Source organism: Borostomias antarcticus (genome assembly GCF_949987555.1).
Source record: "Borostomias antarcticus genome assembly, chromosome: 15".
NCBI lineage: Eukaryota > Metazoa > Chordata > Actinopteri > Stomiiformes > Stomiidae > Borostomias > Borostomias antarcticus.
In genome coordinates this window covers 8,358,381-8,378,733 of record NC_140248.1, presented here as the reverse complement: position 1 = coordinate 8,378,733, position 20,353 = coordinate 8,358,381, and the positions used below count along the sequence as shown (strand labels likewise).

Genomic DNA, 20,353 nt, shown 5'->3' with positions numbered 1-20,353 from the left:
GTAACGCTTCCAGAGCAAACATGACTCAAGCGTTTGCATGGAGAGAGCGTTCCCCGTGCAAATAGGTGCACGACTGTAGTATTGAATCCGGGTCGTATAGAGTGGTTTGCACCCGGTGTATCAGGAGAGAGTGATGGCATGCCTCAGTCACAGCCCCAGAGTCCAACTTCCTACCGAGAACATCTTGGGCAAAACATGGATGAGGATGAGAGGGACTGTGCAGCCCAACACTATGCTATTTGTGCCCTGTGGTTCAGAGTGAGTGATGTTTACTACAGAACCTAGTCCTTAAGAGATAAAGTCTGATTGTAATGAGACGTCTGGCATCTCCTCAGCCCCGGCCTTCAAAGCCTCTCGGAAGAACTGTGAACTCTGGGCAGAGAAGAAGACTGTTCGAGGACATCTGAGTGAAAAGTCACCACAAATCAGGAAAGGAATCTGGCACATCCCCGGAGTGTGCGATGTCGCCAGGGATAGGAATCTTGGAAAACCAAATAAAAACAAGGAGCAACAATGAAACCTTATCCCCCAAGGTTTGAGCTTCACTTTGTTTGCTTAAAGGTCTATTCTGAGCGGTGTGTGGTGCAACATGAGGCCTCTGTGGCTTTCTGGGTATCTATAGATCTGTGGGAGGCCTACACTGTAAACAAGCTGATCTGGAACATGAGGCAGATGCTGGCCAAACCTGGACCAGGGCCGCACATCCACAACATTTCAGTCATACTTACTGAAGTACACATACTGTAAACGAGATGCAAGAATCCTACTAAATCTGCCAAAAACCCAAACACTTTCAATCTCACAAAGGAAACACGGATGCAGGTGGCTGGAGTGGAGTTTATAGCAACACATACTTTCCAGACTTAGCCAAACAACAAGACAGATGATCTGATCCCAGAGCCTATCAGCTAGGAGGGAGGGAGTCTGCCACAGCAAAAGCCTTTGTTCAAGGGCGCTTTTGCATGAGGGCAAAACCGTGTTGTGTTTAAGGGACAACACAGTGTTGCCATTAGGGCTTTAATCAGAGTTGTTTGGAGTCGGGCTAGAGTGACACAGCTATCCCCGTGCATAGCACTCAGTTCCCAGAATAGGAACAGCAGTGGGAAGCAGAGGAATGTAGGGGTGGAAAAGTAGTTTTCAAGTAGGATATGGTAGGATGTTTCAGTCTAAAAGACAAATAGAATCCACATCAGCGTAATCCTCACAAGTCACTATCCATTAGTCACTCTGTGCTTCATTGCCTAAGTACAGTACATGGGGGATATGGGTCACCTCTGTCTGGGGAGCTAGTACTGGGTTCAGGGGCCCTGCCTGGGTCACCTCTGTCTGGGGAGCTAGTACTGGGTTCAGGGGCCCTGCCTGGGTCACCTCTGTCTGGGGAGCTAGTACTGGGTTCAGGGGCCCTGCCTGGGTCACCTCTGTCTGGGGAGCTAGTACTGGGTTCAGGGGCCCTGCCTGGGTCACCTCTGTCTGGGGGCATGAACGCTGGGTTCAGGGGCCCTGCCTGGGTCATCTCTGTCTGGGGGCATGAAAGCTGGGTTCAGGGGCCCTGCCTCTGGAGCAACATCTGTCCTGGACCTGGGGAGGCTGAGACAGGGAGCAGCAACTGTCTGGCCAGGGTGATGAACAGGGACAGCTGGGGCCCCCTGGTCTCACATCGAGTGCCAGGAACCAGGGGCTCTGTGCCACAGCCACATAGCAGGAGAGTGACCCCTGCCAGGCCAGCCCCCTCGTTCCTGGAAGATCACAGCCAAAGCTAGCATCCTTGCTACCACATTAAAGATCTGCCAACAATTCCTCTCTAAGCCCTCCTCCATGAAGAGGGTGGCGTGCCAGAGAGCAGGCCAAGGGGTTATCTGGTTATCTGGCCCAATCTCAATCCAAATGGACATGGGGGCCATTTTTCAAGTTCCAAGCAATATTGGTATGACAAAAAAGGCAGAGCCACCAAGTATCTGTGACTGTGCGCGTGTCTGCATGACAGCACTCTTACCTTGTCCATGAGAGGCAGACAGCGCGGCACCTTGCGCTCCAGCTTGACGATGGTGATGAAGTCGCTCTCTTGCCTCTCATCCTCGCTGGCGTTGCACAGGGACAAAGGGTGGGACTGGAGACAGGAGAGAGAGGCAGTCAGTTCGTTAGCTAGCTTGGACACCGAATAACTTGTACAATTCTTATACATTAATACATGTATTAATCCGATGAGCTGAGGACACATGTACGTTTATGGTTGAAGCTGAAATAGCATGCAGGATCACTAGGTTAAGGTATAACCCATTCACATCAAAATACCAACTGTGAGAGCAGAGTGAATGAGACAATAACCAACAGGAAATATTTTGTGTTGTGCACCAAAAATAAGAAAAAATGTACATAGCGACAGGACTCTAGTAGTCTATCCATATTGATGGTGCATGATTGATATACCGCACACTTCCTCTACATGTGGGTGCAGATTTGACTAATAATCTCCTTATCGAAGACTATAAAAAATAAATCTATGGGAAAGGTCCTAACTGAGAAAGGTCCTAACTGGGAAAGGTCCTAACTGGGAAAGGTCCTAACTGAGAAAGGTCCTAACTGGGAAAGGTCCTAACTGAGAAAGGTCCTAACTGGGAAAGGTCCTAACTGAGAAAGGTCCTAACTGGGAAAGGTCCTAACTGAGAAAGGTCCTAACTGGGAAAGGTCCTAACTGGGAAAGGTCCTAACTGGGAAAGGTCCTAACTGAGAAAGGTCCTAACTGGGAAAGGTCCTAACTGAGAAAGGTCCTAACTGGGAAAGGTCCTAACTGAGAAAGGTCCTAACTGGGAAAGGTCCTAACTGGGAAAGGTCCTAACTGAGAAAGGTCCTAACTGAGAAAGGTCCTAACAGGGAAAGGTCCTAACAGCATGACAGGGCCTCGTGTCATCAGAGAACAATGGGCTGTAAAAACTCTACCACCAAACGCATGCTGACTGCCGTGGACAGGACTGATGCTGAGGCCTTGAGTTCCCTCTCTGCCTGGGCATATAGACATACTGTATAATCTATGTATCTATAATATGTATACAGTATATAGCGAAACAGGGCCTTAAGTACACAATCAACTACATGATTGTGTACTTGCATGGGAGTCTGTGATGTGCTGCGGCTCCTCCTTTCCTTGAGGACTGAGGAAAGAGAGTTGGTCGGAATATTTGATCCACTCTGACATGGGGGGAGAGATCCTGAAAGACTGTAATTAAGAGCTCAAAGGAGGGCTGGCAGCCATGTTTGCCAGTCAAAGGCAGTCAGGCAAGGATAGAGCACTCCCACACGCCACGACACGACACCACCACACGACACCGACTCCACAACATCGCCAAGGGGAAGAGGAGCAGGGGTGTCGCCGTGTGAGAAGAGACTCATACATTAGGCTTCATTACGACCCGTAAGTCACTCGGCAGCACCCAAACTTTCTGCTGCCCTCGCCCCCACGCCCCCTCGCCCCCACGCCCCGGCAGGGTGGTCCCACCCTGCCTGTCCCAGTCCCCCGGGCCCGGCCCAGTCCTCTGGTCTCTTCATGTGGCTGCGGGCTGAGGTCATGGGACTCCCCCTCATCTCACCCAGCGGAAATCCCTAAATGAAAAAGACCCAGGGGTGACATCAACAGCTGGCACCCCGGCCGAGGGGGACTGACGTCATGCCTCACGCAGGGCTGGTGCGTGTCCATCAGAGAGAGAGAGAGAGAGAGAGAGAGAGAGAGAGAGAGATAGAGAGACAGAGACAGAGACAGAGAGAGAGAGAGAGAGAGAGAAAGAGAAAGAGGGGAAAACATCCCCAGTCAACCACCTCACGCATGGATGGAGCTCCCGTTTATGAAGGAGGTCACTGAACATCCACGTGCCACAAATGATTAATATGATAGTATGGACTATAGAGTGTTGGCAACACAACTATAACAACAACAACAACAACAACAACACCATCGATGGTTAAAGAACTACATGTACTCGTGCGGGCCAAAAACATCTGCACAGGGACTGGACTCACTTCCCAAACAACTTTTTGCATTCCAGTCCGATGCCGTGTCCCCACAACAAACTGAAAGCAGAACTTCAGGGTCACGTGTCCCCGTTCCTTCGGACTGCACATTGCGTATGTATTTACAGAGAGTGGGGAGCTTGTTATGGTTTAAGGGGACTGTCTGCTCTCACCACACACACACACACACACACACACACACACACACACACACACACACACACACACACACACACGTCTGTTGCATATTCGTCCCTGTCCTAGCCTGTCCCTTCAGCTCAGGACAGATGGAGAAAAGGTAAAGCTATGAAGCTGTAATATCTGAGAGTGAGAATGATGCTAAGCTAATGCTATCACATCATGCTCAGGCCATGGCGAGAGCCTCCAGTGGGCTGTAGGACTGGGCCCAGTTTGAGAGGCCTGTGGAGTAGGCGAGGTGAGCCCCTGGCCTGGCCTGCACGCCGCGCTGCCAGCTGCTTTACCAATCCACGTTTACTAGGCCAAAATTAGAGGCCCACGACGGAACTTGGCCTTGAACAAAGAAAAAGGAAGTTGAAAAATAAAAAGATAATGACACAACTACCCACTGACGCCATTACCACACCCTGTCATGCTATAGGTTTTGGGGTAAATGTAGAAATGTCCTTATTCTGACTTCTAAACAGATTTTTTTTGTGCTTGGCTTCTTTTTTACTGTGCTATGATTCTGATGCTGTCATATAAACAGTGTCGCCTTGACTTGTTAGAATAATGAACTATCCAGCTATTAATGATAATGTAAAAAAAGACTCAATAAGTGGCTTCTCTGATCTGATTCTCTGACAGACAGAGAGGCACTGGATGCTCAGCCGCTGACAACCTTGTATGTGACAGTTTTGTTTACAAGAACTAGGAATTATCTTCTTTTATAGATATGCCAACTCTACTTTCAATCAAAAGGCTGTGAACATTGTCCATATGCCACTATTTGTAACGTCTGCCGGTTAGCAGCAGACTAGTGTTTGACTATAAACGGCAACACAGACGGGAACGTCTTCATTTGGTTTTTGTACAGGCCTGAGAAAACGGGGGCCTGGGAACCAAAATCACTGAGTCTCCATTTCACAGGGACTGGAAACCACAGAGCGCACAAACAGTTCCCTCTAGTCTGTTAACAATGGTCACTCCTCCGTCTATATCTGTGTAAGAGGCTGGGGAAGATGTCCTTCAATTCCTTTGTAGCCACGATTAAAGGCATTCCTCCTCAGCTCAATCAAACTCTGCCCCCCAAAATACTCCAAGGGAAGAATCTAACAGCCTCAAAAACAAACAAGACGAGCAGAAAAAAAGGAAAATAAATAGTAGCTGTGGTGAGAAGTCAATAATTTTTCCCTCTCTTTGCCCTGTGGGTCTCCTTTTTTCATCTGCCAATGATCGGCTGGAGAGCTTTCTTGTTCATGTGCTGCCAGGAAGGATCTGGGCCCAGGCAGTTATGCCAGTTTTAAAGTGTTAAAGGGGGGGAACCAAGAAGAACTCACCTTTCACCAGCCTCTACCCTTCAATTACCATCCCACTTAACTTTAAGGGCTCTCACTCGCCTGAAGAAATACGACGCAGAATCTTAAAACGTCAAAAGTAAGCCGATCAGTTGGTTGGGAGATGAAAGAACGATATCTGGAGTATGTAGCTATTTATCATATAAAACCAGGGCGTGGGTAGGGGGGGGGGGAGGGGGGGGCAGCCTTTTAGCGTACGTCAAGGAAGAGAATTCTATTGACCCAGCCTTCAGCACCACACAGGCTAAATATGACACCGCTCCGACCCCTCCTGTGTTGTTGAGTTCTGATCCAGTTTTCCAGTGAAGCCAGTCGATAGAATGCCTCTGCCCCTCACAGCTGGGCTTCCCAATCAGATGGAAGTGTTTACTCTCTCTCTCTCTCTCTCTCTCCCTCCCCCCTCTATCTCCCCCCGTTTCTCACTCTGAGCCTGGTCCAAACAGGCCCGGCTGCAGGGCCAGACTCCACCATCAAACACACACCTGGGCCTCTAACACACACACACACACACACACACACACACACACAAAACCAGAGGCTGGATAAAAGGGTCCTAATCTTCTGAGTGGAGAGGGGGAAGGGAGGAGGACAGAAGTAGTGGAGTAGCAGAGGGTTGGTCTGAGGCCAGTCCGTCTCTCTGGCCAGCTTTGGCTCAGAGACACAAGCATAGAGAATCTGAGGTGATTAGACAAAGTTCAAACGCCAACACTTCCTCAGAACCGCCTGAACTTCCTGTCCCCGGCAGAGCTCTGTGTCAACAATAGAGCGGGTGGGGGACAGATGGGTTAGCCTGCTGGTTTGATATGACCGCTTATCATTAGGCTAGCAGTGTGTGAGAGAGAAAGTGACTGTGTCCATGGGTATGTCTTTCAGTGTGTGCGTGTGTGGGTCTGTGTGTGCGTGTGTGTGTGTGTGTGTGTGTGTGTGTGTGTGTGCGAGAGAGAGAGAGAGAGAGAGAGAGAGAGAGAGAGCAGGGAGCCTGCAGGGGTTGTAACTCAACACTGTGCAGGGTGCAGCTTAAACTCGGGGTTAGTTGAAGGGGGCACCGAGGGGAGGTGATCCCTTTTCAAATGTCAGATCCCTCCACAGCGTGGACCAATAATCACACAGAGCTGGCTCCACTCATGCCTGGGACTGCCCTCTGCTCCAATCCATCATCATCATCATTACCACCACCACCACCACCATCATCATCTATTCTATTCATCATCGAGACCAAACGCATTCAACATATATCTCATGTACCATGTACCTTTTATTGAAGGCCAACATGCTAAAAGAAATTAAATAATTTACCCTTTATGTACCCTTTAACTAACAAATGAAAAGTGGACCAGCCATAACATTAACCCTGGGTTTGAAGGGTTCCTGCAGTTTTCTGAGGTCAGGGAGTCAGTGAAAAGAGACACTTTCTGCAGAAGCATCTGGAAAAGTGGGTCTCCGTGGCCCTCGCCTCTACAAATGCGAAGGAGCAGGAGGCATTACCGCTTTAGTCCTGTCAAAACAAGAGGCGCGTCAGATTTCCCCTCGCTTTATTGACAGTGTCAGCCCCAGATCCAGTAACCGTTACCACAGAGAATGACTCGGGGGGAAACACAATACCATAATGAGGCCGGAATAATTACCACCAGCCCCTGAATCTGCCAGGGCGCTTTCTTAAAAGTATGAGCGCCCCCCCCCCAAACGCCCCCGCCCCCCCCACCCCCAACTCCTGAGTGAATGAGCTCGGCCAGTCAGACTGTCTCTGCGCTCTAAGGAAGGGATTAGAGAGAGAGAAGAAAGAATTCTGGGCGCAGGAAGGAGGGTCACAGAATGGAGGCTGGAGCAGAGACACCCTGCATGGCGAGGATCACGTGTTGCAGTTCTACGAGGTGAAGCTTCATTTTCAAACTGGAGCCTTGACTGGGGGTTTGGGGGCGGGGCTAATGACTTTATGCATCAACAGCAAGGTGAGTGTATTCCCGGGGATACTTGTCAAGCGAGTCTCTAGTAAGACGACCGTAGTCCTTATTCGGCTTGATTCCTTAGTTTTTATTGTGTGTATTAACCTGACGGGGCAGAGAAAAGCAGCACTCAAAAGCATTATTCCAGAGCTCCCTGTAACTTCGGTGGGTAGGTGCGTTTGCTCTGAGAGGCCAGCAGGGTGTGCAGTTTTACAGTAGCCGGCACAGCCAGGGATCTGCAGAGAGAGGGGCTACGAGGGCGGTCACAGGGACACGCATTACTGCACCAATGACCTGCCTGCCTCCATAGCTGAAAGTGGGGCAACACAAACACACACACATACAGAGAGAGAGAGAGAGAGAGAGAGAGAGAGAGAGAGAGAGAGAGAGAGAGAGAGAGAGAGAGAGAGAGAGAGAGAGAGAGACACACAGACAGACAGACAGACAGACAGAGACAGAGACAGAGACAGAGACAGACAGACAGAGATAGACACACACACACACACACACACACACACACACGCCCACAGACACACACACCTCAAGACACTCAGAATGCAAAAAGAGGAGTCTGACAGTGCCCATTATTCTAAGATCACACGTTCGCAGTTGTCTAGAAATGTTCCTCAGGGAGTTCTTTGAGATTCTCACCCATGACCAGGCACCAGACCCTATCAGCACACATCACAGAGTGGATCTATTTATTTGCCGACAGCATTCATCCCCGACACCTCCTCACCAGTAATGATCGGCCGAGACGCAGCAGCTCACAGTGAACGACCTAAAGTGAGGGCTCATGATGCAGATTATCAACACACTTGTGAGATGAAAGCAGAACAATTTCCCCCCTTAATGTTCATTAAGGGCATATCATACGGAGGATATGTGTGATAAATTCATTTACGACACCACAACACCCCATTCAGAGCTTCACTTGGAGGGTGAAATTGGGGCAAGTTCAAAGGTCATGCGTAGATCCTGCCTCGGCAGATCCCCCCCTACCGGCTGCTATCAGGCTGGTCAGCGCGTCCCCTTACTGGCTGGACATGGACCTGAACCAGCGGGGAAGGAGCAACGCGTCCCCTTACTGGCTGGACATGGACCTGAGCCAGCGGGGAAGGAGCTAAGATGGTTCGTCTTTGGTGCCCAGACTTTTGTCTTGGACAGGATAGTTTACGGTTCATTTATTATTTATTAGCATGGACATGCTCTTATTTGATTTGACTGACACTGTACTGTAGGTATTGCACTATAGTACAGCTTGAGCTTATAGACATTGATCTATATATCAATACTACTCTATCTGTCTGTCTGTCTGTCGTTGTGGAGGTTAACCGTAAAACACACTGTACACTAGTGCCCACTGTCACAGGAAGCAAGAAACGAATGACACAGCAAAATGGCCATTCTATGGAGAGGGTACAGCAGGCCAATAGTTTTTCCCACAGGTTCAGTACCACGCCCCCATACCACACACACACACACACACACACACACTCTGCTCCATCAGGCCTCAGGCCAAAGCCAGGCTATCCATTTCAAAGCTCTAGGTTAGGTTAACATAAACACAGAGCTTCCCTATCAACACAAGTCACAAGCTCAGCAACCCATGGGTGTGTGTTAACGTTGCAGTGATTCCTCTTCCCATAGACAAAGGGGCCACATTCACACACACACGCACACGCACACGCACACACACACACACACACACACACACACACACACACACACACACACACACACACACACACACACACACACACACACACACACAGTCCTCCAGGCTTCCTCTTGCTTTCCTCTCCGCTCTCCTCTGTCCTGCCCGCTGCTCCGAACCCCCTCTCAGGTTCCAATACATCACTCTCTCGGTGACAATGCTCATCTCTGGGTGTCAATCACCGTCGCTCCCTCCCTGTGTGATTGGTCGAGGGGCTAGGGGCGGGTCTTCCCGAAAAGATGTCAGGGCCAGAGGGGGGAATGCGGCCCCTCCTCTAAATCGTAAGACCCATTAAAAAAAAACGCAAGTTGGAAGAGGCCGGAGAAAAGAGGAGGTCGAGGGGAGGGATGGTGGGAAGGAGGGATGGAGGGATGGAGGGAAGGAGTGGGAGCAGGAGAAACATATGGAAAATGTTGCTGCTCTGGGCTGGGTGGATCTGAGGAACAGCCTTCGTCTTTGGAGCTCTCTTCATCTCCAGCGCCGTGTCACCTCCTCTCCCCTAAAAAGCCCAAACCACCGGCCACATCTCACCAGGCGCCCATGCGCCAACGTGCCGTGACCGAGCCTGCGCCGCTCGCTCCACCCCCCCCCCCCCCCCCCCAGGATGAGGAGAGGCGCGGCGTGCACCTAGAGATCCCGGTTCCATCGTCCGGGTCGTTATATCCCAGGCTGAGACCAGAGTGAGAAGAGCTGACCCCAGATCGGGGGGGGGGGGGGGGAGGTCTGGGCGTAAGCGTAGGCCGGAGAGACCGCGGGCCTGAAAGGGCTACCGTGTCGGCCTGAGTCAAACCTGGAACGCCTCCCCCCTCTGAAGACAGCCAGGCGGATGACACCGAAGAGCAGGGTTTCAATATGCTTCCCTTTAACGAGAGACAGGTGCCTTTTTTACACACATCCACATAAAATACAAAGATGAGGGGCTGTCCGGCGTGTTTTTAATAACCCCATTTCATTTCGAAGATGAGGTACTTTCACAAAAAAAAAACACTCATTTTCCTCTTCCCTCTAAAACATTTTTTTGGTTCCCTTGGGACAGGTCAGAGTTCCTTGTCGTAAGTGCGCTGGAACGCTTTTCTGACCTTCCTCTTTCTCCTCCTCGCTGACCGCTCTTCCAGTCAAACCCATAAAGCTCCAAGCCCTAACCCCGGACCAGACAGAAACTGAGCGCCGCTCTGCCGTGTGTATGTGTGTGTGTGTGTGTGTGTGTGTGTGTGTGTGTTTCGCGCCCTCTGGAATTTCTCTGGTCTTTTCTTTTCACACGGCCATGTGAAAGGGAAAAGAAAAGGGATGGCCGGAAACTCGGCACCTGAGGTGGAGAATCTGCTCGCTTGCAAACACACAAACACACAAATACACACACACACACTTTTGGTGGAGCAGGCGCCAAACACGCCGTTTAGTCACAATAGGCCAGCTTTGTGTTAAACCGCCATCGAGGGAGTGGGTGTGAGCGCAGACGCCTTGCGACTGACGTCAGTGTCCCCCTGTCCCCTGCAGCTCACACCCATCCCAGAGGCAGGTCAGGTCGGGGGGTTTCACGTGCGTTGGGGAGACTGTTTGGGGACTCGGGCCTAATGTGGAATGCTGCTGCAGATCAGGTTACTATAGGGTGGACATATTTGCACCACAGCTCGCAAACCCTCATCGCAACACACGGCATCTAAAAACGTGTCATCCCCAAATTATTCAATTTCCCTCTCTAGGTCCCATTCCACCCATCTTATAAAAGGAGTTGTATGCTGTAGTAGGTCGATGGGCACTGGGCAGTGTACAGTTCTACAGTGTAGTAGCTAATAGCAATGTTGCCACTGGGAATGCCCCATCCCTTATTAGTGGGGACATGCTTAGAGAAGCTAACGAGGGAGGAGGAACATGTGGGAGTGAAATACATCAAACTGGGCCGAGACGCTGACGTCTTCCCCAGCGAATGGTCTCTCTCCATCGGCCTCTCCCTCTCCCTGATTCAAGGTCCCCCTTCATCCCAGCTCTCCAAAGGGAAACCCATAATCACCCGCCCGGTCAGCGGAGGAGAAATGGAGTCATGAAATGCAGGGAGGGTAATTAAAAAGAGCCCAAATGAAGGTCGGCTTTGTTTTTGTTGATCTTTCTCCATTGGACAGGCTTCGGACGACGTCTTTGACAACACTACAGTAAATACACACAAACCAATCAGCCGGGAGCATCTCTGGTGTGGGAGGGGCTCCGAAAACAACTTGTGATTGGCAGCGTAATTGTTATTTTCACAACATTAAATGGCGAGATTCCTCTCAAAAGAATTAAAACAGAATGATCAAGCTTTTTTTTTTCTTCAACATGCCTGCAAGACCAGAAACAAATTGAGCAATTTCTTTCATGAGGACAAGAGCTGGTCCAGTCCACACTAGCCGAGGTGCTCCCCTCCAGGTACGCACACTCACACTCTTGCGATGCGTCTGTCAAGATGAGATTAAGTGCTGTCACAACTCGTCCTAATCAACGCCTGCTCTAAAGTCAGGCTGAGAATATCCACCGTTCCAGAGACAAGCCGATGGGAGGATAGGGAGGAGGGGAGGAGGAGGAGGAGGAGGACGGGACCCAGGCTGAACCCTCAGCGGGGGGCTCCTGCGGCGCTCTTGTGCATGTGACTCCCCCCTCCCTCTACTCCCTCCCAGTGGCGCCCCGCCGAGGGTGTTGTGTGCGCTCCGTGCTCAGAGAGCGCTGGCCCCCGTCTCGTTTTAATGGCGGCGGCGAGGGAGGGGGGGGTGGGAGGGCGGGGGCGAGGGGAGAGGGAGGAGAGGGGGGGGGGGGGGGGGGGGAGTAACGTCGCTGAGCCTTCGGCACACAGCCAGGAGCACGGAGCTCCTCTTGGAATGCCGTGGAAAAATGAGAGGCAGGAATGCAGACTCCCCTGAGCAGTGTAAACAGCCCGGGCCGGGAGAATGCTGCCTCGCCGCTTTGAAGTCACTGATCCCCCCCCCCCCCCTACCCCGACCCCTTCAACCCCCCCCCCCCCCCCTCCTTATCGCCTCCGTGATCGGCGGAGATAGGCGGACAAAAAAGGGAGACAACGGGAGACGGCAACAAGAAACGAAACCCTTTATTTAACAGTTGCTAGCTGCGCAGATTAGGGCAGGAAAATAACCCTCCCCCCAAAACATAAACAATGTCTGAGGATGTACTGTCTCTCTCATCTACCGTATGCTCTACTAATATTATCCCCACAGCAGCGTTCTCTACAGCTAGCGCTGACCCCGTACACGCACACACACACGCACGCACGCACACACACACACACGCACACACACACACACACACACACACACACACACACACACACACACACACACACACACACACACACACACACACACACACACACACACACACACACACACACACACACACAGAAGCACAGCTAACACCTGCTCTCCCTCTACGCAAAGGATACACAGCGGCTTCCGGCCCACTGACGACAGCGGATTTATGAGGCAATTCCATCTACCCCCCCCCCCCTCAACACCCTCCCCCCCCGCCCCCAACTCCCTCTCTGCTTCACTCCCCCTCCTCCCGGCCTTGTTTCAATATGGCCTTTCAACATCTTTGTTGGGGCGCAGGGCAGTGATATCAGGGTAAGAATGTCTCCGCTGTAGACGGTAGACACCCAGGAGCCGGAGTCTCTGCCCCTCTGTCTGAGTCGGGCGGTTGAGGACCGCGCCGGGGTGGGCAGGTAAACACGGCTCCCCACTCTCGGTGGAACACCGCCGTCTGAGACGGCCGTACCGTATCGCCGCGCGAGCGTGCGCGTGCGAGCGATGTATAAACTGACGACGGGCCCGGCCCTAAATCACAGCTATTCTCCCGGCAGAGACGGTTTAATTGAAGCCAGGATTAGAGGATCCTCCAACACCCAGACCCGCTAAATGGCCCAATAACAGTGATTATGTCAAATCATGGAAGCCTTTAAGCCCAAAGATAGAGCGGCAAACAAAAAGTATGACTGCCGGCGCTCTTCTGTCATATCATCTACCTCCACCACGAACAGACCGTACGACCCCGTCAACACAGACAGACGCAGAGAAAATCCTAGTCTAAATTGTATACGTAAAAACCTATACATAACTCCTACACAAACGCACACAAACGCACACAAATGCACGATGCACACACCCACACACACCCAGAGTACAGAGTTGACCTGAGGCTGCTGTATAAGTATTGGACACACACCAGCTGCAGGAGGGCTTGTATTTTCACAGTCGAGTGCCACCTCAGGAGGAAGAGAGTCAGGGCGTCTTTGAACGTCAGCAGCGGGCGGCTCAGTCGGGATGAATCAAGCCCAGGGCAGAGCAGTAACATACTCCCTTGTCTGTTCGCCTCTCTGGGCGCCAGTGGAAAAGCCTGTTTAAGAGGACAAGGGAGCACAGCCCACGTCGAAAATATCCTCAAAAGGCACAAAAGAACAAAATGGCCGCGTGCAAATGACATTTATTTCGACATCGTTCCCCATTAAAATATATTTGGGGCATAATTACAGAAGGGAGAAATATGTTGAGCCATCCTCCAGGCCTGCTCACTCTGCCTACTCGGACGACAAAACGCGAGAGACGATGGTTGCGGTCGAGCCGAGCCGCAGAGACGATACATTCTGTCATGTCCTGGAGGATTTGAGTTGTTCTCCCTCTAGTCAGAGAGGTTCTAAGGGAGATGAAAGCCGAGGAGTCCAGCGGCCAGACGTGGAACACAGAACCGGTCCCCGTCATCCCTGCTGTATCGTACTCTGATATCACGCTTTATGTCTTTAAATGGTACTTGGGGTGCATAACAGGGTTCTGGTTTGCCTGGGCTCTTTGGTGCATCTCTCCAGCTGAGACAGTCTGTGATTTACAGGACTGGCCATGCCACAAGTAGGCACCACCACCCTCTGTCTGCGAAAAGGGAGAGAGAGAGAGAGAGAGAGAGAGAGAGAGAGAGAGAGAGAGAGACTGCCTCAGACAGCCACAAGCCTCCAGCAGCAGAGTCTCTCCAGGTATGCTGTGAACTCTGCTCCAAACCTGGACAGATGCTCTGGGAACGGAGACAACAAGCTGCTGTTTGCGGGAAGATTCCTGGCAGAGGGGGAGAGCAGCCTCTCAATCACACTCAGACAGTGACCATGTTTTCAGCCTTTTTTTTCTCTCTCTCTCTCCCTTTCTCCCATTGGCTGCGCGTCCCTGTAAACAAGACATTCTGAATCCTAGATCACAGAGTGTCCTCAGAGAAGGGGACGCTTCGGCATGGCATCAGCGGGAGGTTCGCTCGCCACCAGCCCCCTCCGATCCCGTATTTTCTGGCTTCCGACAGATGACAAAACCAGTCCAGGGAGAGTTCCAGGGGGCTCCTTAAGTCATTTCCTGCCGCTGGTGTATTTATTTCATTCTCTGCTCTTCAAAAGGCCGGCCTCCACAGCGCTGCTCCTTCCTCCTGGCTCGGCGCCCGCCACATTCCCCTCTCCGTCCTTGCCTCGTCTTTTAAGGCCAGATTTATCGCCCGCGCCCCCTTGTTTTCCAATATTGCCGCTCGCGGGGGCTGCCCTGCCCTCGGGCTCTAGACACCTGTCACTCCGGAGTTGGCACGTCCTCAATGTCATCTCCGCCTGTCTAACTGCCTGCTAGCGCTAGCGTGCTAGCGCACATAAACGTCAGCAGGCTACTTCTGGGGGCGGGGGGATCCGGCACTGTTTGCAGCACTCGGCCGGGACTGTTACACTACAGACTGAGGGCCCTGTAGCTGTGCAGGTTCCTGGGTAAGGTTCGAGTCGACACAAGCTGTAGCACGACGTCAAGGTGAACATGCGCCAAACGGTTTGGTCAGATCTTACTTCACACGCAGTAGAAACATCTAAATGTGTGCCTTGACTTGAGCTCCTGAATGAGATGTCATGTTATCTACAGTAACGTTCAGACCGACACTGTGGTGTTTTGCTAGTCGACAATTAGGGTGCGCGACACAGACAGAACCCAACTGTTACTGTAGTACGACCGTCCCGTTCACACAGACAGCGCAGCCCATCCTCACAACGAAGACCTGCTCCTGCAACCAGACCTCTCCCGCTCTCACCGTCACTCACATTCAGGCTCACATTATCCCCCCGCACTTCCTCTGAGAAGAGATCGTCTCTTCCTTCGGCAGCAGCGCTGGAGGCCTAGGCCACTGTGTGTGCGCGCGCACGCGTTTGTGTGTGCGTGCATGCGTGAGTCTGTGTGTGTGAGTTTGTGTGTGCGCGTGCGTGTGTGAATGTGTGCGAAAGGGGGGTTTAAAGGTGTGTGTATGCATGTACAGGAGTGTGGTTGAGGTCTTGAGGACAAAAGGGGGCGACCTCATATGACATGAAAGGGGAACCATGAAGGGCTGTCGAGGCGAGCGGAGAGCCCACAATGCTGGGAATCCTACAGGTCTCTAATAACTGTCACCTGAGTCACGTTCCTGGTCCCTGAGCCCCAGGCACCCCTGCACTGTGACAAGCAGCTCAGTAACACAGTCTAATTTACCATGCGTGTCCAACAGTCTAATTCTCCATGCATGTGCGTGTGGTACCAGTTGAAGACTACCTTGGGAACGTACCACTTTTGAAGGCAGAAATATTCATTTGAAGGGAGGCGACAGCATCAATGCCGCGATAACGTTTGAACAGCGTTCCTTGTCACAGTGGGTGGGTTAGGGGGTTGGCTCGTGGCATTTCTCTTTCTCCCAAGGGGAGGGAGTCAGAAAGTGGAAACCAGAAATTCCTGATCCATTTTAAAGTTGGAGCCTTTGTAGACAAGCCAACACATCGCCTTTGTCTGGCGAACACACACCTGCACCCGGAGGAAAGAGGGAAAACTAAATCTCTCAGATCAGCGGGACTTCAGTCGGCCACAGTAAATAACCACAAAAATTAAACAGTGAAACGATAACAGCCGAGGAAAAACACTGCATTCTTTCGTTGGGTCCGTTCAAGCCGGGCATTGTGGGTGGGCCGCACGCCGGCCCCCCTTCCCCACAGGACCGGCGCGGTGTGGCACAGGTTGCCGCGCCGACACACACCGGTCTCAGCCCCCACCGTGAAAAGACCGCCGTCAAATCTGATATCGACCGACCACGGCTTGTTCTGACCTTTCAGACCAGTCATCACCTCCCTCCCGTTTCTACGCAACGCTGCTTATCGCCGTTGTATAATAGTAGAATAACAGAGACGCCGACGGACAGGCAGAGCATCAACATGAGATGCTTTACTTAAACAAGTCCAAACAACCTCCTCTGACCGTCGCGCCAACCACTGACGTCCGCCTGTGTGTTGAGAGGTAACATTAAACACCGTCGTCTCCCGTCGAACAGAATGTTTGAAACAACACGCTGGAGAGATAACCATCACACTCCCATCCTGTCGTCTTTTTGTTTTCTACCCTGCTCAGTTCTGTCTCCTACCCTGTCCTCTCCATGTCTTCTACCCTGCTCCGTTCTGTCTCCTACCCTGTCCTCTCCATGTCTTCTACCCTGCTCCGTTCTGTCTCCTACCCTGTCCTCTCCATGTCTTCTACCCTGCTCCGTTCTGTCTCCTACCCTGTCCTCTCCATGTCTTCTACCCTGCTCCGTTCTGTCTCCTACCCTGTCCTCTCCATGTCTTCTACCCTGCTCCGTTCTGTCTCCTACCCTGTCCTCTCCATGTCTTCTACCCTGCTCCGTTCTGTCTCCTACCCTGTCCTCTCCATGTCTTCTACCCTGCTCCGTTCTGTCTCCTACCCTGTCCTCTCCATGTCTTCTACCCTGCTCCGTTCTGTCTCCTACCCTGTCCTCTCCATGTCTTCTACCCTGCTCCGTTCTGTCTCCTACCCTGTCCTCTCCATGTCTCCTACCCTGCTCTGTTCTGTCTCCTACCCTGTCCTCTCCATGTCTTCTACCCTGCTCCGTTCTGTCTCCTACCCTGTCCTCTCCATGTCTTCTACCCTGCTCCGTTCTGTCTCCTACCCTGTCCTCTCCATGTCTTCTACCCTGCTCCGTTCTGTCTCCTACCCTGTCCTCTCCATGTCTTCTACCCTGCTCCGTTCTGTCTCCTACCCTGTCCTCTCCATGTCTTCTACCCTGCTCCGTTCTGTCTCCTACCCTGTCCTCTCCATGTCTTCTACCCTGCTCCCTTCTGTCTCCTACCCTGTCCTCTCCATGTCTTCTACCCTGCTCCGTTCTGTCTCCTACCCTGTCCTCTCCATGTCTTCTACCCTGCTCCGTTCTGTCTCCTACCCTGTCCTCTCCATGTCTTCTACCCTGCTCCGTTCTGTCTCCTACCCTGTCCTCTCCATGTCTTCTACCCTGCTCCGTTCTGTCTCCTACCCTGTCCTCTCCATGTCTTCTACCCTGCTCCGTTCTGTCTCCTACCCTGTCCTCTCCATGTCTTCTACCCTGCTCCGTTCTGTCTCCTACCCTGTCCTCTCCATGTCTTCTACCCTGCTCCGTTCTGTCTCCTACCCTGTCCTCTCCATGTCTTCTACCCTGCTCCGTTCTGTCTCCTACCCTGTCCTCTCCATGTCTTCTACCCTGCTCCGTTCTGTCTCCTACCCTGTCCTCTCCATGTCTTCTACCCTACTCACTTCAACGCCGTCGGCCCTGGTAACAGAGAGGTGGTGGTGGCGGTGGTGGTTATAATCACCCACTGATTAAAAGCCTTGTGACATAAAACGATTCTCATCATGAGGGACAAGGTATCCTAAACGGATACAACGCCCTCCCTCCCTCCTCGGTGACAAGTTATGCTGGTAGTGCAGCAGTGGGACAGTGTGTTATTGTTCTGACGGGTCCTCCCTCTGAGAGGAGCGATATGTGGGCTGGAATCGATGCCGCACTCTTGGCACCATGACAGGCTTTAGAATGCACGGAGGTGCCAGAGAGACATGGTGCTCATAAGGTTGGGAAGACAGTGACATGCAACAAGACCTGCGGCTCACCTGTCCCGCTAGCTACTATGTATGTATGTATGTATGTGTGTATGTATGTATGTATGTATGTATGTATGTATGTATGTATGTGTGTGTGTATGTATGTATGTATGTATGTATGTATGTATGTATGTATGTATGTATGTATGTATGTATGTATGTGTGTGTGTATGTATGTATGTATGTATGTATGTATGTATGTATGTATGTATGTGTGTGTGTGTGTGTGTGTGTGCGTGTGTGTGTGTGTGTGTGTGCGTGCGTGCGTGCGTATGTGTGCGTGCGTGTGTATGTATGTATGCATGTGTGTGTATGTACAGTATGTATGTATGTATGTACTGTGTGTATCTATGTACGTACGTGTGTGGATGTAGTACTTTTTGTTTTTGTCAAATGTGTGTACTGTTATGTGTTGCATATGTGAGCTGTGTCGCAAGACCAATTTCAGCATTGCTGACAATAAAGTTCTATCGTATCGTACTGTCTGACCTACAAGGTCTTTTATGGCAGCAGATATATCAAAAATCATTAAAGACAAGCAGGATGGATGTCAAAAACTAAACAAACATAGTATAGACTTTCCCCCAACTATGCACAGGGTAGCTAGATCCATTTCAAGACAATTCTCCCAAGTGAGGAGATAGGGGGTCATACCACCAACATGTACGGGCCACACCAACCACTCCACATGCAGCTAGCTAGAGGGCAGATTTCCTGGAAGAAAGACTGCTGCTGCGGCCGCACCGTGACGGCGTTAGTCAGCACCGCGTCGCCTGGGGCTGCCTTTCTTGTGGCGGCCATCTTTAAATCTGAGTTTAATAGGTCGTATCCTCACTCAGAAGTGGGCGCCTCAGAATGACTCGGTGCTGAGTCACCTTCCAAAGGTAACGTCTCGGCCAGCCTCTCCACCACATTTCCTAACTGATGACCTGATGAACTCTGAGGACAGTGTGAGTGAGTGAGTGAATGGATGAACAAAAGAACAAATGAACAAATGAACAAATGAACAAATGAATGAATGAGTGAATGGATGAACAAATGAATAAATCAATGAATGAGTGAATGAGTGAGTGAGTGAGTGAGTGAGTGAGTGAGTGAGTGAGTGAGTGAGTGAGTGAGTGAGTGAGTGAGTGAGTGAGTGAATGAATGAATGAATGAATGAATGAATGAAAATAAATAACGGACCATCAGATGAGTCTGAAGGATACTGTCTGGCGATAAGCTGCACATGTTTGTGTGAGGGAAAGCTACAGAGTGCAACAAGATGAAATATGCTAACCCGTGTCAATTCATTGTTCAGATACTACTGTATGCAGCATTGTCAATTTCAACTGATCGAACACGTCTGCTCTGGCCAGGGATAAGACACATGACATCAGTTATTGGCTAGACATGAGAGGAGCTAGAGAATATAGTTTATCATGATGCTGCGATGGCCGGTTAGTGTCTGCTTGGCATCACAGCGGTGAAGGTGCATCTTTTACGAGTATGTGACTGATGTTAAATGACGAGGAGGGCAGGCAACTCCGACGAGGAGACGCAACTGTCGCCGTAGGAGAGACGGGATGGGAGATCAGGGAAACAGCGAGGGGGAGGGAGGGGGAGGGAGATGGAGGGGGAGGGGTGTGTCTCAACACGCAGGCCCTCTGGGGAGACTGGCAAGGGCGTCCAAAGCACTTCCTCCTCCCCCCGCCTCCCTCCCCCCCCCCCCCCCACCCCCCTCACACACACCACTTCATACGCACATTCATCTCAAAAGCATATTGATGACAAAGCCTAGAGGGTAGATACCGTAAAAGTTGATGTGGTCTAGCCAAGGGTTGAACAATGAACTTGAACTGCGAGGCATGGATTAATCAGATGAGCAGAGCGCTGATGTGTTGGAAAACTACAACAAGCCGTAGATCTGGGGTAAGCGGCGTGCGTTGGTGTGAGACAAAAACAACGTGAAAACTAAGATATCGTCTCTGTGGCGAAGCCTTCTGCAAAAAAAAAAAAAAAAAAGTGAAATACTTCACATAGTTAAGGTTTAATTCTGCGGAATAAACTACAAATCTCTGGAGGATTATAAAACCAACTGGCATGCAAACCCCTGTCGTTTGAGAAGGAAGTGGAGCCGGCCCAGGGTGTTTTCCACATTACATGCAGACCAATATCAAAGGAGATAGCAATTCCAGCTGCACTGCTCTCCACTGCTACAGAGCGGCTCATCTGGAGGACTCATCCCCTTCG

At 51.2% G+C, this 20,353-nt stretch overlaps 1 protein-coding gene across 1 annotated transcript in view; it reads right to left on the bottom strand.

The window, feature by feature from the left end:
* The window catches only part of rnf43 (ring finger protein 43), a 67,420-nt gene that overhangs the window by 21,536 nt on the left and 25,531 nt on the right, over positions 1-20,353 (bottom strand). The window contains exon 2 of the mRNA XM_084449687.1: positions 1,994-2,107. Within this exon, the coding sequence (XP_084305813.1) occupies positions 1,994-2,107 (114 nt within the window). The remainder of the gene's footprint in view (positions 1-1,993; positions 2,108-20,353) is intronic.